Raw genomic sequence first — 19,991 nt, forward strand, 5'->3', positions numbered from 1 at the left:
CGTGCTTTACTCACTGGCATCCATGTCATTTTACACACACACACACATACACACACACACACACACACACTAAACAAAGCTAACACCAATCTGTACCCAATGAGTTATCTCTTCTTCTATCTTCTATCGTCTAATAACAAGAAGAACATGGAAGGTATAGCGAGCGACCATATGTGAAAAAGGGTTTTGTGGTTTCACTGGTTTCATCAAAGCCCATTCAAGCTTGAACCCCAGCCCCCGAATAAAACACACATGTACCGCAGAGAACTAAGTTAAAACCCACACAACAGACAAACTGCCCACAACCGTACGGGGGTTCACACACACACACACACACACACACTCACGGTTGAACTCCCTGAGGCGCGTGCGGGACCTCCATGGTCTGTTGCGTATCCAGTCCAGGCGTCGTCGGAGCTCCATGCCGCCAAGCTGTCCCCCGGTCACACTCTGCCCGCCTCACCCCATCCATCCACGGGCTCCGGCAGGCCCCACCTCCCCAGAGTTAACCCCGGCACAGAGCCTGCTGCTGGGGGTTGGGGGGAGAGCGTCACCACCGGCCCGGATCGACCACTGGGATAAGGAGCAAAGGTTAGAACCAGCATGAGGGGAGTTCTGCTACTAGAAGAGGCTCCGGTGCTGGGAAAGGAAGGGAAGGGCCGACGAGATGGATCTGTGGCTCTCTCTCTCGCCCCCCCGCGCCCCCCCCCCCCCCCCCCAACCCTTACCTGGCTTCATCTTTAATGCATGAGTCAGTGGAACATTACCCCCCTGGCACTGGTGAGAGAGAGAGAGAGAGAGAGAGAGAGAGAGAGAGAGAGAGAGAGAGAGAGAGAGAGAGAGAGAGAGAGAGAGATTCAGTAAACACAGCACCTGTACCGTCAGGGGGAGGCGGGGGGGTCTGAAATGTGTGCACATTGGCGCCCGGTGAAACCTGACGCTTGTGCATCCAGTTGGGGTAGGGGTAAGGGGAGGGGCTGGGGTAGGGGTAAGGGGAGGGGCTGGGGTAGGGGTAAGGGGAGGGGCTGGGGTAGGGGTAAGGGGAGGGGCTGGGGTAGGGGTAAGGGGAGGGGCTGGGGTAGGGGTGGAAGCAGGCAGGTGAGGGAAAGGCCTACAGGGGGGGTGGGGGGGAAGGGTTGAAAATCCAGAGCACAGGGAGGCAGGACCTTGGTTTGCGGATTGCCCGAAAGACAGTGGAACAACTGGTTGGTACATCTCTTGACAGAGAGCTCAGCGATATAAGAGCACCTCAAAGGGCTCAACAACCCTCGTCTCTAGCGGAGGAGGAGATATCGCCCTCTAGTGGCAGCTTAAGACACGTTGGAAGTGCCTACACCGACACATGGAGGCCTGTATGAGGTGCAGTTTGTCAACTTTTGCTGATAAAAAACGTGCTTCGTTTGTTCCTGATTTAGCTCGAGCGTTGCTTCAGTTTCCCCGGATTTTTAGCTCGTACCTGCAGAGCTGCTGTTACCGCAGTTGCAACGGCCAGTTCGAGCTTCAACTATTCTCGATGCGCGCACTTTCTGCCCAATATACGTGATGCCGCCCCCGAAATATGACTGGTTAGGAGTCATAAAAATGAGTATATACTTTTCATTGAATATATTAATTCAAATTTTATGTATTTGAAAAAGTGACATTGAAATTGTAGTGCACTTTGGAGGGATGTTGTGATTGGCTGAAAACGAGGGATGCATCTGATTGGCTACAGAGAGTTCTTTGTTGAAAAAAATGCATTTGTGAATCCAGCCACGTCAGGAGTCTCAAAAATCCACATATAAATACAGACCAGTTCACACACAAATGCAAACAAGTTCACAAATGAAAAGCGTCTTGTTAATTCAAGTTTAACAGTTTGTATATAAATGTAACAACATCCAAATACATTTTTGATGAAAATTGCAAACATGTTTTTAATTAATATATTTATGGATTTATTTTACATTTATACATACCGATATCCATTTGTGTGTGCATTGAAATGTATTTGTGAGAAGAGAGTAATTTATATATAAATCACAAAATACATTTGTGAATCCTTCTCTGTGCATTCATTATTAATGAGACTGTTCTGGCCCCATAGTTCTGCATCAGTTCTGAAAAACTCAAACCATAACCAACCACACCGTCTCAAACTTTGCATTGCATTCTTGCAGTTATGACAAATAGTTTCACACCGTATAAATAGGCGTGTTTCAGACATGGACCTATAGAAGGGATGGGCAACGATCGTCGAATAGTCGGAGTCAGGTAGAATATCGAATAATGAATGTGACTATGTAAGGGATAATCACCGAGAGGCAGGGCAATAAACAGTTTGACAGTTCACTGTGGAAGGTTACGTTGCCTAGTCGTAGCTAAGGTCTGTCCTATTTACTGGAGGAGTGAACAACGTTTCCGTTGCAAAAGAGCCTTACGGGATGGTAATGATTGTTGCGGGTTTTAGTCAAACCCTCAGACTTTACCAGGGAAACTAAATTATGGCATGTGAAAAACGTTATATTTGGATTGTAAAACGTATGAAAATATAAATAATTGATCTTAATTTCTTTTCTTTGGCAAGTGACCATGGTATAAGCGGGATAATGCCCTTTGAGGTGTCCAAAACATGTTTGATCGATGTTATTAAAGGACTACGTTTTGAGGGAGATGAACTCAGAGTATACATTTAATTAGCATGCAATACGAATAAAACAAAAGCATAATTATTTAAGTATTTGAATTGTTTTGTTGGCAAGCAAGTAGAATAAACGGGATAATCACCTCAAGGCAGGGCAATAAACGGTTTATTGCCCTGCCTTGAGGTGATTATCCCTTACTTATTACACGGCTCTTCTCAATGATGTGGAACACTCCGTTCACTCGCATGGGCCTTCACAACTTCCGGTGGTGAATACTTTTTTGATAATTCACCGTTGCTAAGCATATGACTGCTGTCAAGGAAAGTCCGCATTTATTTGAGACCATATGCACAGAAATACAGACGGAGGGAGCTCCCGCGAGTTTTTAAAGTCATGTGGCATGTCGCATAGGGAAGTCATCACCAGCATTTCTGACGTTTTGATCCCAGAATGCATTGCTATGCGAGGCAACGCGTTCTTGATCTGAAACACGCCTAACGTGTGCCACGTGTAAAGTCTATCAAAAACAAAAATAGGTGAAAAATGTAAGCTAAAAGTACAAACAATAAAAATAATAATCAAACCACATCAGTAACTTACGCTGTAATCGTTCTCAATGAGTGTGTACAAAAACATTAAATATTTTGGTCAAACATTTGGTCATTACAAGGTGTTGCACACATCAGCCTGAACACATGAACATGGACATTTGTTGAGCAGGAACGTGGGTGTAGAGGAAGCTTTGTACAAGATGAACCTTTATAGATACATATTTAGGTGTTCATGAGGTCCTCAAAGTGAAAACAAAAGGTACCATACAAATAAAGAATACAGCACAGGGAAAGCATGTTGTCTAGTTCATATAATCAAGTTTTTGAGTGGTGATTGGTGTTGAAGGCAATTTATATTATATAAATCCTGAACGTGGAAACTGAGCCGTAATGGAATGCCATGTTCTTCATGAAATCTAAATCCTACAGATTTGCAACCAAAGTACAAAAAGATTAACTTCAAGAATTGCTACAGTATAAACGAAAAGTATACTGGATGAAACAGTTTTACACTGGTTTTCAAATTGGCTTTCATCAAGCATTATCGGCCGTTGGAGCTCTAAACTTTATATTAAATATACATTTCGAAAGTCAATGTTTTTTTAATAGTTAAAAACATATTTTTTGGATTGTACAACAACCACAAAAATAGAATCCAATGTATACAGCATCCTGTGTTGAGTCCCGGTTGATGAGCATACGTTAAACTATCACAACAATTCTCACTGTCAAAGTCTTGCAAATACATAAATACATCCACAACTGCGAAGCCTCAGTAACATTGTAGCCAGGCGGCCTTGTGGGATAGTGCAAATCTGTGATTGACAGCCAGCCCTGTGTGAATCCTTGCAGTCCTCCTACTGGACGCTCAACTCAAGTTTGGATCGCTCCTTCAGCCATGTTCACATCCGCTTCTCTGGTTAATAACCTCTCCAAACACCTTCCTCAATGCGTCCTCCATATGCATGTTTCTCTTTCGCTTATCCTCTCATCGAATCTTATCTGGGTCCAGATTGTCAAGGTTGATATCGGGAGAGGCTTCGCAACAGAGGCACATCATCTGTGTGCACTGGGAGAAGGAGTCTGACAGAGATATGGCAGTGGACAGGGGACAAGGAGCAACGGTTAGTACAGTCAGTACACAATACACTGAGAACAATTTACGCACAATAATAAGATCATTTAGTTGACAAAAGGACATGGCAAGAAATCAATACTTGATGTGACGACAATTTATGGTCAGGTGATTTCTCGCGTATCTTCGACTAGTGCAATGTACCGCTGAGGAGCAGGTTCAGACAGAGGTTTAGAGGCCGTGCTCATGACTGCTCACACGGGATTTCTGGCATAAAACACAGGGTCTTTTGAAATGTGGGTTAAACCCCTTACTACTTAATGCAGGCTTTCAGCTTCGCAAAGTACGTAGAGAATATCCTTAGCCCCTTTCAACATCCCTCCACATCCCTCCTTCTAGGCGGCCTAAAACTCCAGGGTCTAAAACTCCAATCCTCGAGACTCAAAACAGTGCTACACTAAAACAATTTCCATTAACACATTAGCACATTTTTTTTACAGTAAAGTCCCTGCCATGTGTGGTATGTTTGTTTAATTATGTGAGTCCTTTGTGTGTATCGGTAAACGACCGCAGACTGCGGTGACGTGAGAAAATACTTTGGTTTCGGCAGCAAGTTCCTTCTGTCGTCGTTGACGACGACAACGACGACGACGACAGGCACTTGTTTCTAGTAGGGGCCTACCTATGGCTTTGTTCAGGAAGGCCGGTCTGGAGCTGGGCGGCAGGTGGATGCACAGGAAGTAGACGGGTACGCCGGAGAGAGCCACGCCGATGCCCACCATGGAGTTGATGGTGTCGCTGTAGAGGGGCATCAGCACCAGGAAGATGCTGCACACGCAGTAGACCACAGGGAAGAACAGGTGCAGCTGGGGGGGGAAGGGGACACAGAGGAGTCAAAACCAGACATTCTGATCATTGGACAGGACATTGAAGAGACGAGTGAGAGAGGTTTGAGAAAAAGAGCGTGACAGAATGATCACAGGCTGGAATCAAACCTTGGTCGCTGCAAGGCCCTATGGACTGTGGGGGGCTTGTTAACCCTAACCCACAGCTACAACATTTGAATTAAGTAAAATGATGATCAATTATGTCTTGTCAGGAAAATCTATGTGCAGGGTCGATAGTGTAGTGGCGGAGGCATTAGGGAAAGGACGAGGGGCAATCCCTAATATTACTTAAACATAAACTCGCACCCGCTACTAAATAACATGAACCTGCAAATTCACTGCAAGCTACTTTTTAGTCCTTGCAAAACAATCAAGTAGTGAATGTCTTAGAAAAGGTTCATCAGCGTCCCGGGGCTATGGCGTTACTCTGTAAATACATTGCTCTACCGAAACCTCCCATCTTTCACTCTATGGAAATATTTGCATCCCAAGCAAAACCGAAAGGATACAGGTGAACGTCTGCTGTACCGGACGATCGCAGAAGAACACAGAGAGATCGGGCAGCCCTAGTGCAAAACCCCACCCACACCCACACACGTTGATACTGAAGTGCATGAGAGTGAACGGCGAAAACAAATCCTCTCCAGCTCCAACGATCTAGTGGATTTAGACGAGTCTAGACGATTTAGTCGAGGGGCCACGGAGTTATTCGTAGAAAGTACTTTAAACAATAAATGCGATTACGGACCTATAGCGCACCGGTGACGCCGCGCTACATCATCTGGAATTGACAACAAAATCTTCGGCAAGTGCTCTGATTAAACAGCACCGTGTCTGACTGACAGGCTTAAGAAGCCTCTCCTGAGGACGCCAAGTCCACCACCACCGCCTCCTACAGCCATATAAATAGTCTAGTTCCACTAGGGGCGTAAACGGTATAGAGCGTACACCGGTGTGAAATTGCGCTACGGTATTGATTTTGACGTTACCGTGAGACCGGTGTGACCGGTAGACAGTAGGGATGGGCGTGAGGAATCGATTACTCGAGTACACCTCGTTACAAATGAACTCGGTTGGTGGACAGGCAAACTCGAGTTTGCATATACACACAGACAAATTTTCTGAAGCAAATGTATCAATTTTCTGCACGGCGCCACTGGCACGTGCCATGTGCACAAAGCAAATGAAATGCATCAAATTTCTGTGTTGCGCGTGCCGTGCCGAGTGCACAACACCAGAATTCAAAAAGTTAAGAGATGGCGGTTAGAGCAAAGCGCAGCGAAGTATTGAAATACTTTACAGAAATAGGAATTCATAAGGTGAAATGTAAAATATGCCAAGCAAAATTGAGCTACCAGAGTACTACAAGTACTATGCGGCAACATATGCTCCTGAAACACAACGGTGAGTTCGGGAAGGCAGACCCGCAGCAACCAAGTGTGTTGGCTATTTCCACCGCCGCAAGACGCAGCTTTAATCCCGGCCGTGTAGAGAAGATCACAACGCTGAGTATTTTTTTTTGTTAAAGAATAATCAGTCAGAGTTAGATGAAACTATTAGTCCATATATTTCATTTAGACCCCCCATGTGGCTATGCCCCTGGCCTGCACTCTTTCAGGCGTCTGAGTTGAACACCCCCCCCCCGATGAGCATTTGATCAAACTGTCGGAAAGCAAAATGCAAGCTTTCCGAGTGATAACATTCTGTTGAAACGACTGACCAAAGTTCCCTGGCTTCCTATACTACTCAACTTTAAATAAATGGCAGAACATTTTCAAATCAATCAAGAGAGGACAGAGGTACTCCTAGTTTGAACAAAGCCAGTCTGTAAGGGGCAGTGTTGGGAACGTTACTTAAAAGTAATTAGTTATAGTTAATCAGTACTTGTTCCAAAAAGTAACTGAGTTAGTAACTGAATTACTCTATATTTAAAGTAAGGGAAAGTAACTATTTGCGTTACTGTAAAAAAAAAAAAGTTGCTATATGTCAAAGAATTTGGATTATGGATTTGGATTTTTTAGATGGTTGAGCTGCCCATTCAAGGCCCTGATATACTTCCAACTGAATTTTAATTTGCTTGGTTGCAAAGGCTGTGGAACATCTGCCGAATACTACAGAAAATGCCAACTTTTCATCGGATTGCTCCTGACTCGCCATTTCTGCTGCTTAATCGAATCAGTTTGGTGTACGTGTGTGTGTGTGTGTGTGTGTGTGTGTGTGTGTGTGTGTGTGTGTGTGTGTGTGTGTGTGTGTGTGTGTGTGTGTGTGTGTGTGTGTGTGTGTGTGTGTGTGTGTGTGTGTGTGTGTGTGTGTGGCGCATGTTCTGGCTTGTGTGTAAAACACTGGATCCGATTGGCTACCATGAAACATGACTCTGCCTTAGCCAATCATAAACGCTTATCTTGTTTTTAACCCACAGTCTCCTCACTAGCAGTTTGTGTTTAGAGCCAGGGGTGCGTTCGGATTACGCAGTTCAATTCAATCAATTAATAGTAACGCACTGCATTTAACGTACAGTAACGGTAACGGCGTTGTAACGACGGAAACAGTAATTAGTTAGATTACTCCGTTACTGAAAAAATAACGGCGTTACCTAACGCCGTTCTTTTAAACGGCGTTATTACAAACACTGGTAAGGGATACTCAATTTAATCAGTATGGACCCTCAGATTGAGGCAGATGTACAAAGCGTTGATTACGTGTCTGTTAACTCGTCAATGCGGAAACCGCGACATTAGACCGTCACTCAAGATAAGGTAATACTTTGGCACGGTTCCGTTACGCAACGACAAACTCAAACTAATTCTCTCGCAGCCATTTGTGGACATTTCTGCTGCTAGATTTTCAATGCCATCCTATCCTATTAAAGTGTGAATCCAACAGATTTTGATGGCAGAAAAGCTCAAAACTGGGTGAACATTTCATTTTTTCGTTTGAATCAAATTTATTTTGACCAATGATGTCGCTGGGACGGGGATATGCAGGGAGCAAACTGACCAACGGAACTACAACAAACTAATATGGCGGATTTACCTAAGACCCAGAGGGACGGATAGCATTGCGTTTCCGTTGTTGGGTATCCCTTGTTGGCCAACAGCTAAACGCGCACTCGTTCATCACTGGTAAACCAAACGCTTCCTCTCCACCCTCCGACCATCCAGGCCGACCCAGCGCCCAGGGGGAGAGCAGGACATGAGGGGCAGAGCTACAGCTGAGGGGACGCTGGATGTTCACAAGGAAGAACTCCCACTTGAAAGTACAGTCTATATCAACGAGGGGTTCGAACGTAGAGACGGTTCTTAATGTGTGGAAAAGGCTAGCATTGTATGGTTAGGGTGAACCGTTGCTTTGAGGAGCAGATGGTGTGGGCTACCTTGATGGGACGGTACATCTCGGGGAACTTCTTGCGCAGGTAGATCAGACTGCCGATGGACAGGCCGATGAACAGCCAGTAGTTGAAGCTGAAGTAGTTGATGAGCTGGTAGACGTCGCTCACGCACAGGTAGATCAGAGCCATGGCACCCTGAACGGATACAAAATAAAAAACACAAAACCAGAAGGGAGGGAACGACGATTAAATAACCTCAGGAGTTGTTCAGTTTCGACAGCACAGGACTTGCTGATTCAGGTGAAGGTGATCAATTGGCCGTTTATGACAGAACACCTAAATACAAACAAAGTATTTGATTTATTCATCGTTGGCTGAACCACTGACGTTGAAGAGCAGGGCGGGGATGGGTGTGAAGCGTTTGATGTGGATCATGCACAGGACCTTGGGCAGCTGACCCTCTCTCGACCCCACGAAGAACAACCTGAGGGCGTTGAAGCGACAGTAAAGATCAACAAGAAGCCTTTTAGAACGACATCATCAAGAGGAGCTCATCATCATCAACAAGTGCCTCATCATGGTTCCCATTAAGAGTCGTCAGCGCTTCACAATAGACTCATCACCACGTCACTCGTCTCAAATGACGAAAAAATGCTTGAAATCGACGATTTGAGTCTTTAATCAAGAGTTCACAATGTTGACCATCTCCTCAAGCCGATTGGTAGGGTGCGTTTGAGCTGGGTCACCTGGAGGCGGCGATGATGGAGGAGTTGAGGCCGCCGTAGCAGGAGATGGCCACCGCCAGTGGGATGATCCAGCGGGCCCAACCCAGGACCAGGTCGGCAAACGTCTGGAGGAAAAAGAAGATCAGCACCTCATTCCGCATTCTCAGGTTACAGCGCCAGAAAAAAAGAAGAAAGCATGGAAACAACACTGCCTCAATTGTCCATAATCAGACTACAGGGAAACGTTTATAGCCAGTCATGCATATCGGAGTGTCACATTTCATGTTGATCTAATCGTCTGTGGAAGAGTTGAAGGCGCTGAACGGTGTAATAAACTGACGGGACGTGGATGCTCGTTAATGAACAAACCCTAAAGTCTAGCACAGACATAACACACGTGGTACCCATGTTGCCCTAATATGTGAAAACGTTGAATTACACTTGCACTGTACTTCTGATCTTTATCCGTCGGCAACAACAAGGAAGCAAAGACACTAGTGGCGTTAGAGAAAACGCAACTCATGGTCGTACTGGAACCCGTCTCATACTGACGGTTATGCAGTTTACTGTTAGAGGGACTTTTAGCCTACTGGAAATTATTGCTGATAATTACAGCTCCAATCATTCTAATTGGGAAACCAGAGACATCCAGGAGCCCGGTAACTATGGACGACTGGAGACCACCCTCCTCGCGACCCCTAATCACATCACCACCCGAACCGCTCGCTTCCTGCTCGGTCCTCTAACAGCGTTAGGGTTCCCCGTTGTCATGTGGAGTCCTGAGCTCAGCGCACACTGCTCTGACTGGGCACCGGTTTGGTGCAGCCCAAATGGCCCCCGGGGGAGGGGGGGAGAGGACCAGACAACACACAGGAGAGGAACCGTCAGCAGCAACAACAGGAAGGAGAGGACATCACCAGCTGGGGCCAAACGTGAGGTTGTTAATTAAGAGCAGTGTGTGTGTGTGTGTGTGTGTGTCTGTGTGTGTGTGTGTGTGTGTCTCTCTCTCTCTCTCTCTCTCTCTCACCACAGCCACTGCTTCGCTGCCGATGATAGTGTCCATGTCCATGACTACGTAGTAGGCGATGTTGGTCATGATGTAGATCACCGTGACGATGGGCATGGAAATGGCGATGGCCAGGGGCAGATTCCTGAGGGGGGAAACGGGCGAAGACAAGCTTTGGCCTACGGTCGTCGAGTCATCCAGCAGAAGCTTTTATCCAGAGCGTTGCAGAGAAATGCCTTACTTCCAGTTACGGTCAGTTACATGGATGACAAGTACAGAAAAGGCAATTCATGGATGACCGGGGGTTAGGCCGCAGGCATCGGTGATTCGACCCAGTAGCCTTCGGCTGGGGGTCAAACACTGCACTGGCCACTAACCTACCCGTCCCCCTGATTTAGAGAACTCTACAGAAATGTCAAAGCAGCCATGACGAGTCTCAACAAGAATTCCCTCTGAGCAATCGCTCAAGGACCTCTGAGAGAGCGGGGGGTGTTAGTGCATGACGGGGGGGGGGCTAGGCCAGTGCCCCGCACCTCTCTGGGTTCTGGATCTCCTCGGTGATGAAGTTGAGGGTGTCCCAGCCGGAGTAAGAGTAGAGGGCCGAGTAGAGGGCCAGCGCGATGTCCCCCGGGAGCAGCTTGGAGCCCTTGAACGAGTTCTCAAAGTTCTGGGTGTTACCTGGAAATGGGTAGGGAACACACACACACACACACACACACACACACACACACACACACACACACACACACAATGGAAGGAACAACATCCGGTTACAATAGGAAAGGTTACCTGTGAGGTGAGAGTAAAGAAATCTGATTAAATAAAAAGCCTAAAAAAAATGACAGGAGAACCGGCTCAACACGACGGACGAGATTGGGTTTGGTTGTTTTTAAACAATCTTGTCCTCAACAGGAGATGGAATGTAGATTAATACAAAACAGTAATGAATAGAAATGAATATTAAAAGAGGTTACGTTTTTAAGCTCTTGGATTGGTCTATACCTGAAAACGATTGTATTGCTACAAATAGATTTTGTATTTCCGGATACCCAACGCATATGGTGAGCAAAAGGTGCCGTTTTTGAGCGAGGCGTACAGTAAAAAAAAAATACGCATTTTACACACTGTCATACCAGTAACCAATACATTATAGATGATGCAACCTCATATTTTGGAGTAGAAACATTTCTGTTCGGGTCAGTCAAAGATTAATTTGCTGGAATTCCAAGACTGGAATGTCTTTTCTTCTTATCAATTTCCTGAACCATCGCAATGTTGAAAGTTAAGTCCTAGCTGCCATCCATTCAGATACAAAGTCTGTCTTGTCACCCACCCCGCTAGATAGCCAATGCACTAGGTAATATATCCAGCTAGGAAATATTTCCTCCTTTCATTTTCATTTCCCCTTGACCCAATAACAGTTTTTTGGATCAGACTGTTGGAAGTATTGGAAATGGTACGAGACATGGAAACATCAGTAATACTGTCAGTGAACAAGTGAATCTTGTCGTTTCTCTTGGTCTCATAAGCCTGCTGGGTGATTCTGTTTTCCCCCCCTGCAATTGTGGGTTATTGTTGTAACATAATTGGGTGGTATTCTAGTGTGGGAAGTACTATAAACCTAACTAACCTCAACCGTGAAGGCAGAATGAATGGGAGGAAAGAATGAGATATTGTCAATAGATGGTGCAGGCTGAGAGGGAGGGAGGGAGAGAGGGACGCACTCACCTTGGGCCAGCCTGACCAGGCCGGCGATGATGATGAGGATAAGGGCCAGGAGCTTGGCCACGGTGGAGCCCACCTGCAGGATGGCCCCCCACTTCACCTTCATGCAGTTCACAAACGTCAACAAGCCTGGGGCACGGCGGGGCAGAGGAACACAGCTGTTACAGGCAGGAAACTCCTTTAGGCAGGGAACACACTGGCATGATCAAGAGCAGGGATCTCGACACCAAGTCCCATTCCACACACAATCCCTGGTGGATAGAAAGTGAACACAGAAAGCTTCATTTTTTCTTTGAATTGTTTTCACTTATCTGACATTATCAATAGCAATATAATAAAGTAGAACACCTGACTACCTGGCTACAGAAGTTCAGCTACAATATCCTTTTACGTATTTGTGGTAAATACAGTGAAATTTAAAACTTCTACATTTCTTCGGAAGCACCTGTGAATTGCTAACTCTGTTGAAAACATCAACAGAAGGATTGAATTTAAACGTATGGTCATGTCTCAGCATGTATTGGCCTGTCCTGACGTGAGACCTGGCACATTTCACACCTTTATCTTAACTGCCTTTAACACCAACCGCATCTAGCGCCAACTGCTAGTAATTTAGCGCTAGCCATTCCACATTTCACTGAGATATTTCAGAAGCATTCCTTCCATATTCTAACAATGATAACAATAAAAATAAACAATAAAACAAATAACTTGAAAGACTCTGTATTAGTTCATCACACCGCTCAGGAATTCCTAAAACAAAATGTGGCTTCATTTCCTCAGTTCAGTTGGTTCTTAGGTCTAGACAAGAATAAATACTAGACTTTGGCCCCGTGAGCAGATCAAAAAAGTCACACGGCAAGATTACAGATAAACATTATTTGAGATTAACGTGAAATAACCAAACTAATCTGAAACAAACATTTACCCTACATGTTTGAAGTGCAATACAACTCACTTTCTATTGCCGTTTACATAAAGTAGAGCCATGTGAAATCTGTTTTATTTTTTCCCAAATTCCATTTAGATTTTTCCAAAATCTGTGTTTTACCAGCCGAATTCTGGATTTTTTCATCAGACTGTGTCTACTTTTGTGAATTAATAAAACGTTAACAATTGAATAAGATATAGCAGCGCATTTTAATGATTCACACAACGTTGCACTAGTTGGAACTATGGAACGATAGTGAGCAAGATTAAGAGGTAGACAGCTACTGACAGCGTCGCAAAATTTCCCCACAATAGCTCCTAGTTTTGGAATAATAATCAGCATGTTAACAGCTCAGCAATAAAGATGTTTAGAACGATATTCAGTAGAACAGTTATCTGTAAATCCTTACTAGATTCTCGTCATGAATCTGCTGATCGCTGGTCATTTTTAGGAGGAATGCTCTGATAAAACGGAGCTGTTAAGTTGTAATTACGCATATTTTTAGTTAGGGTTAGTTTTATAGTGTTTAAAAGGGAATTCCGGTGTAAAATGGATTTGGGATATGTTTTGTATGATAACGAGTTGAAACGTTCGTTATGGAGGACAAAAACCGTATATAGACACTTTCTTCAGTTGGCTGTTTTTAGCCGATTCTATCAAAACGCTATAAACTTGGAATGATGGGGGCACTGGTTATGGTAAGAACTGAATCGCTATTTTGAACCACCTAAAAGGCTAAAAGTAGCCAGACACTTCTTTGATAGTATAATAAGGGTCTTAACATATAAAACAAGGCATTGAGAACTTTGTAAGTGTACAGAATGTTTATTAAAAAGGACATTTTATACACACAATACCGTCAGTAGATCACCCGTCGACGCCATTTTGTTTTTAAGACTCAATAAGTAGATTGGCGAACACAGAGCTTGCGTGTTGCTGACGGATGTCACAATCTCTGTGTTCCTCAATCTACCTATCGAGTCTTAAAAACAAAATGGCGTTGACGGGTGATCTACTGACGGTAGTGTGTGTATAAAATGTCCTTTTTAATAAACATTCTGTACACTTACAAAGTTCTCAATGCCTTGTTTTATATGTTAAGACCCTTATTATACTACCAAAGAAGTGTCGGGCTACTTTTAGCCTTTTAAGTGGTTCAAAATAGCGATTCAGTTCTTACCATAACCAGTGCCCCCATCGTTCCAAGTTTATAGCGTTTTGATAGAATCGGCTAAAAACAGCCAACTGAAGAAAGCGTCTATATACGGTGTTTGTGCTCCAAAAAAACGTTTCAACTCGTTATCATACAAAACATATCCCAAATCCATTTTACACCGGAATTACCCTTTAAGAGGACTCTTGGCAATGTGACCCCCCCACTTCTCAAACAGCACGATCGAAAACGGAATTATGTATGTATGCCTATAAGTCTGTAATTTTACTATTATTAAACATTTAGGTTGCTACAATAATCAGGCCGACTTTTGATATTATTTCTTTAACATTTTCGGCCAAATTATAGACAATTTTTCAATATTCCACGTTTTACAGTTGATTCCGTCCACGATTTTGTTTTCATAGGGCTGTGAGGGCATCCTTCAGCAAGATGCCTTACGCCCATCGGCTGCAGACAGGTATCTAAAGAGTCACCGCGGGTGACTTTGAAAAAAAAATTAAATTGGCGTGGGGCTTACATATGATGGCAGCGGCAATGAGGCGGACTGCGGCGTAAGGGGCGACGCAGGTGGGGTAGAAGGGCTGGACCAGGTAGCTGGAAAAGGTGAGGGCGATGACTGCCTGGCAGGCCGGCTCCACGATCATCAGTGACGTCCATAACCTACAACACCACATCAATCAGTGTCAAATCCCTCTGACAGGACATGGCCTCACGAGAAGTGGCAAACCATGAACTTCTGCCCAGTTGATTAAATTTCTGTCAGGCATTTTGCATTACCCATACAGTTTGCACATTATTTAAGTGAATAAAATAATTGTCTAGCAAGTGGTGACATAATACATACTCGATATACCGCTATAGATTTCGCCCGACTTCTCTCTAAAAAGTTGCAGAAGCCGGCCCATGAAAGAAAGAAAGACAAAGGAATGAAAAGGCGAAGAGCCATGATGACAAGAGATCAAAGAGGACCAAGAGCTCTGTGGATCATTACACTTCGTTTCAGTTCATCGGCCACTAGAAACTAATGCTATAATACATCCTTTCGGAAGTGCTGTAATCTGGAAGTAGTCACCCAGCCTATGCAGCAGTTTCAGCAGCTTGGAAAAAGCATTAATTGGATAACCACTAATCCCATTGTGTCTTCATATTTGGAGAATAGGATCATCTTTCATTCCTGGTTCCAGATAATAATCAACAAATTGCAGACAAATTACAGTTCTTCTCCAACATAACTAACTAGGCGCTGGGCAATTTCGTCTGATAACTTCGTCTGGTAATCTTCAGCAGATATACGCAACCTCTGCTTTGTTATATACCTTCATATCACAAAACAAATACACATTTGGTCAAGTTCCATCTGCAACAGGGGCTGTTACACCCTCAGCGGTAAATGCCCCAAGACAAACTCACTGAAAACACACATACAATAAATCACAACTAGGAATGACTTCGGCGCTTAAAGCTGACTTTGGTGAATAAAGCTGTCAAAAAAATACAATTATTACTACACATCAGAATGAGCTAGCAGGTGTGAGTTTAAAGGTTTCACATGATTTCAAGCCAGTCTAAACCGAGATCTTGGTGCTCTTTAACCATTATAATTATACAATTGAATAAAAAAAAATTAAAATAAATTGAAAGATAGCGAAATTGAACTTCTTTTGTGGCGCTACAGATCACATGATTGAAACCCTCCTGTATGCACAAACATTTCCTATGCCGGGGTCGGGGCGAGTGTGACCTTGAAACGAGAGTTGATATCGGAGGCCAACCTACCGAACAAAGGCCAGCAGCCCCCCGAAGGCCTCCAGGATGTAGGCGTACGAGGCCCCCGACTTGGTTATGGTGGTGCCCAGCTCGGCGTAGCAGAGCGCTCCGAACACGGAGAAGATGCCTCCGACGGCCCACACCACCAGAGACAGCCCGAACGACCCGGTGTGGAAGAGGACCCCCTTCAGAGAGACGGCCGCAGAGAGTGAGGGCAAAGACAGCTACAGAGACATGATGCCGAGGCGGAGCTGGATGATAAAAGTGGCAAGGGATGGTAACTCAGTACTAGCTGACATTATGAGAGGTGACCTAATGAGAGGTGACATAATGAGAGGCTTGAATCTGCTTAGTGCACGGCTACCATCCTGTAGAGAAAGGGATTTATGCTAGTTTGAAAACACTTTTTTTTTCTTTGATAAATGGAAGAGCAATACATCTCTATTTGCATAAATAGGACATTCCATAAGGTGGAAAACATACATATTTGTTACGAAGCCCACTTGCAATGCAAATTTGCATTCCATCTTGTAGCTCTCCTGTCAATAGCCAGCTGGTCCTAATACATTATGAGGCATTGCATCCAAAGGCCAGGTGACGCCGTCCCTCCGCCGGCACTCCACCGTGTAAAAAGTTGACGTCTTGCTTTTGCCCGTTTGTTTTCACTATGGCAACGCCGTCTGCTGTTTGTTTGTTCATGTTGGACTTCCGTTGTGTTTTTGCATACAGCAATTTTTTTACTAATATAACCCTCGACAAAGTATTTGTCTTGTATTATAGACACTGTGTTTGTCGTGACTTCAGGCCTAGCCCGTCTGTAAACTGGTGGTAGCGTGGCGATGTTAGGAGCTGTGGTTATTTTAGATTTGAACCATACATTTGTTGAGTGACATGAGTTTGTCTAGACCTGTAGGTAAGGCCTATTGTTGTAATAAATGGGCTAATGAGAAAGAAGCATTATTGTTAAACATGTGGTTTTTCTGAAGTTGTGCGCGGGTTCGTGTGCACACAGGATTTGTTTTTGGTGACGTCATACAGTCCCCCCACAAAAAAATAAATCCCCACTACCGCACTGCAAAGCGCCTCACGACACCAGGACAGCCACACTAAGCCACTATTTTCAGCCTACCTTTGGAGACACAAAGATGCCGGAGCCAATCATGTTACCCACGATGAGGCAGACGCCGTGCAGGAGGGAGATCTCCTGTTTCAACCTCAACCCGCTGTTCTGGGACACCTTGTCCAGGCCGGCCACCATCTTGGCGGCGGGGGCGGGAGAGCAGGCACACGGGAGGAGGTTACTGAGGGCCAATCGATGAGGGAGCTAGGCTGGGTCAAAGGATCGCAGCGCACAAAGTTGTCTGGAAAGAGGAAAGGGAAATTATTATTAAAAAATGGGAGGATGGATGGGGGGGGGGTTGCATAACAGATGGGTGGGAGGGCGGTAGGTTAGTAGACCTAGACTATTTCGGTTATATTGCTAAATTTGGTTAAGCTGATGAGTAAGAGGTCTTTTACTGGTATTGGACATTTTGATTGATTGTTTAATTGAAATTAGAATAACCTAAATCTGATTAGTTAGAGGAACAGGGGGAAATATTTAATCTGATGTCCATCAATTGAACCGTTTATCGAAAACTATGTAGTGTAGCATTAAATTAATTCTACCTTAACATAGAAGTTGTGTAAAGACGTCCATTCAACCACCAGTCTTTTTTTTATCCTTCAACCTTTCAAATATTAAAAGGTGATAGAGGTGAACCAACATAAAAGCGAACAAGAAAAAGGGAAGGACGGTTATCAATTGTGTTGCCTTCCCTGATGGTTTTGCAAAAGGTAAATGCATGCACATAAGTCTATGCATAAGATAAAATAACAACCAAGTATACAAGATCCAAAAAATATCAAATAAACGCAAACACTTCCTTTTATCCTGCATGTCAGAAATCACCTATGGGCGCGAGACCTATTGCTCTACGACAATAGCTTTGACGGAATGTCACATTCAAAAGAAAAGCCCTGGGCTATTATTTCATCAATGACACACCGCTGACAAAGCGGGGGGCAATCCAACGTCAAATAGCGGGAAACCGGTTAGGTAGTAAACGCCCCTGGCGGATGATGCAACCTATGCTAATAGTTAGCTCCAACAAAGAAGAGAAAACAGCTGTACTTACCATTTGCTTAACCAAATACTCAATCAGAGACTTTGCGCTGTAAAACAAAAAGCACCCGATTCAAACCACACAAGAAACGCGAAGCCTCGTACAGTGTGAGTGAGGTTTCCTCAACGAATTGACTCGTTCATCGGCAACACGTGTGATATATAATGTTCACCATCAAACCGATTAGACGGTCTACTACGCGCCCGCCCCGTTTCAACAGCCCCTCCCCCTTACATCAGCCAGACTCCAATGCATTGGTGTCGGGCGGGATCAGACTGAGAATAGTGCAGCCTGACGGATAACAGGGTTGAGTGTGTTGTGTACAAACAGTAATGGGAGGTTTTAAACTGTTCAATTAATTGTAGGAAAGATTGTTAAGGGTCGGAAAAGAAAAAAAAAGAAAAGTGCATTTCGATTGTGGAATAGAGCAGACATGCAGGAGAGAAAGAAGAGGTACTGGTGTAACTAGAGGACCCCAGTGCACAGACCCCGGTGCATCTCGTTATGTTTGACTCAGACACAACCAGAGAAACACTTGAGCGTCGTTGCTTCCGGGCTTGTCGGGTGAGCATCATGCTATATTGCTAAGGTTTGGAATAATCCACCATAATAACTAAGCAGACAGAAGATGAGAACGTAGTTGTTGGATAGTATTTTGTAGCGCTGGTGCCTCTGTGATGGCCCAGACCTTTTAGTGGAGCTTCGTGTATGGCACGCCAACTGGGCACAGCTTTTGGCCGTGATATGAAATATTATATTATATAGATATCTAGAGGCCTATATTATTTAGTGCGTCCGTTTCTCTGGCGTCTCTGGTCATTCCACAACACGTAAAGACTGGCCATGTTTGAGAATGGGAAGAAATAAACAGCGGTCACAAGAGGAAGTCTCTCCTCATACACGCGCGACTAAATTCGCGTGATAAAACTTGCACAAATCAGATTCACATAATTTTATTCATCCCAGAAGTGCACAATTCAGTTTGCAGTTCCCAGTCATGAATAAATAAACACAATAAGTAGCAATATTTTATATTAATACACACTGGTTTCACATACAACACTGTGCAAACAGCATTCCTCTCATAGCATTCCCCTCATGCTATCTAGTCTGAAATAGCACCTACATGCGAAATTCTGGAAAACATGGGCTTTAGCGCTATTTGTTGGCATGATAGTGTACGACCGGATATAGGTCTTCTTTGGCTTCATTCTGTAGCTTCCTACACCAGAAGGCTAGATTGTGCCGTTGAAATAAAAGTTGAATTGAAACTAAAAAAAACATGTTTTAACAGAGCGATCTCAAAACGTTTTGGATCCCCATCCAAAGGGATGGGGGTCACACACACACACACACACACACACACACACACACACACACACACACACACACACACACACACACACACACACACACACACAAAGTTTTTACTTCGAATCCAGCTGTACTTTATTTTCTATTTTCACCAGAAAGATAAATGATCTGATACCAGAGAGAGGGTTTGAGACCCAAGTTCTGCCTTGGTTAGAGTCCTAGAATCTGTTGGAGTCCCAGAGAAAGGACCAAGTTCCTTAAGTCGGGTTGGAGTCCCAGAGAAAGGACCAAGTTCCTTAAGTCGGGTTGGAGTCCCAGAGAAAGGACCAAGTTCCTTTAGGTCGGGTCCTTTAGGACGGGTTGGAGTCCCGACGTACCAGAGAGACTGTTGATCTGATCTTCAATACATTGCACTTTCTCAAATGCTGGTCTATTTTACTAATTTCTTTGCATATGTTTTCTTTTACTTATCTTTTTTTTTTTTTTATTGTATGACAATGTTTATATGTGAAGCACTTTGAGTCTGCCTTGTGTATGAATAGTGCTATATAAATAAAGTTGCCTTGCCTTGCCTACTTTGATTCGTCAAAGCATTCGAACTATTTGAACTAAAAAGTTGAACTATCAGGCTGTGGTTTTATTGCATAACGTAGGCCGGCAAATTGTGAAGGCATCCTGCAACTTTTAAAAACGGTACTCTGTCCCCCCCATGTGGT

General features: G+C 44.3%; 1 protein-coding gene across 2 annotated transcripts; it reads right to left on the minus strand.

The window, feature by feature from the left end:
• Positions 1-2,834: 2,834 nt before the first annotated feature.
• On the minus strand, positions 2,835-18,139 carry LOC307085000 (Y+L amino acid transporter 2). Of its 2 annotated transcripts, none has more exons than XM_079749593.1 (12): positions 17,974-18,139; positions 16,926-17,054; positions 15,806-15,981; positions 14,547-14,689; positions 11,925-12,050; positions 10,730-10,874; positions 10,218-10,341; positions 9,212-9,315; positions 8,853-8,949; positions 8,511-8,660; positions 4,933-5,116; positions 2,835-4,258 (listed from the first exon to the last, which is right to left on the minus strand). In XM_079749593.1, the coding sequence occupies exons 1-12, from the start codon at positions 17,974-17,976 to the stop codon at positions 4,164-4,166; spliced, it is 1,476 nt and encodes a 491-aa protein (XP_079605719.1). In that variant the 5' UTR covers positions 17,977-18,139; the 3' UTR covers positions 2,835-4,163. The 2 variants fall into 2 exon arrangements, with proteins under 2 accessions (XP_079605719.1, XP_079605720.1); XM_079749594.1 differs by having other exon boundaries at positions 16,926-17,157.
• Between the last annotated feature and the right edge of the window lie 1,852 nt (positions 18,140-19,991).

The sequence above is a fragment of the Pollachius pollachius genome (genome assembly GCF_949987615.1).
Source record: "Pollachius pollachius genome assembly, chromosome: 13".
NCBI lineage: Eukaryota > Metazoa > Chordata > Actinopteri > Gadiformes > Gadidae > Pollachius > Pollachius pollachius.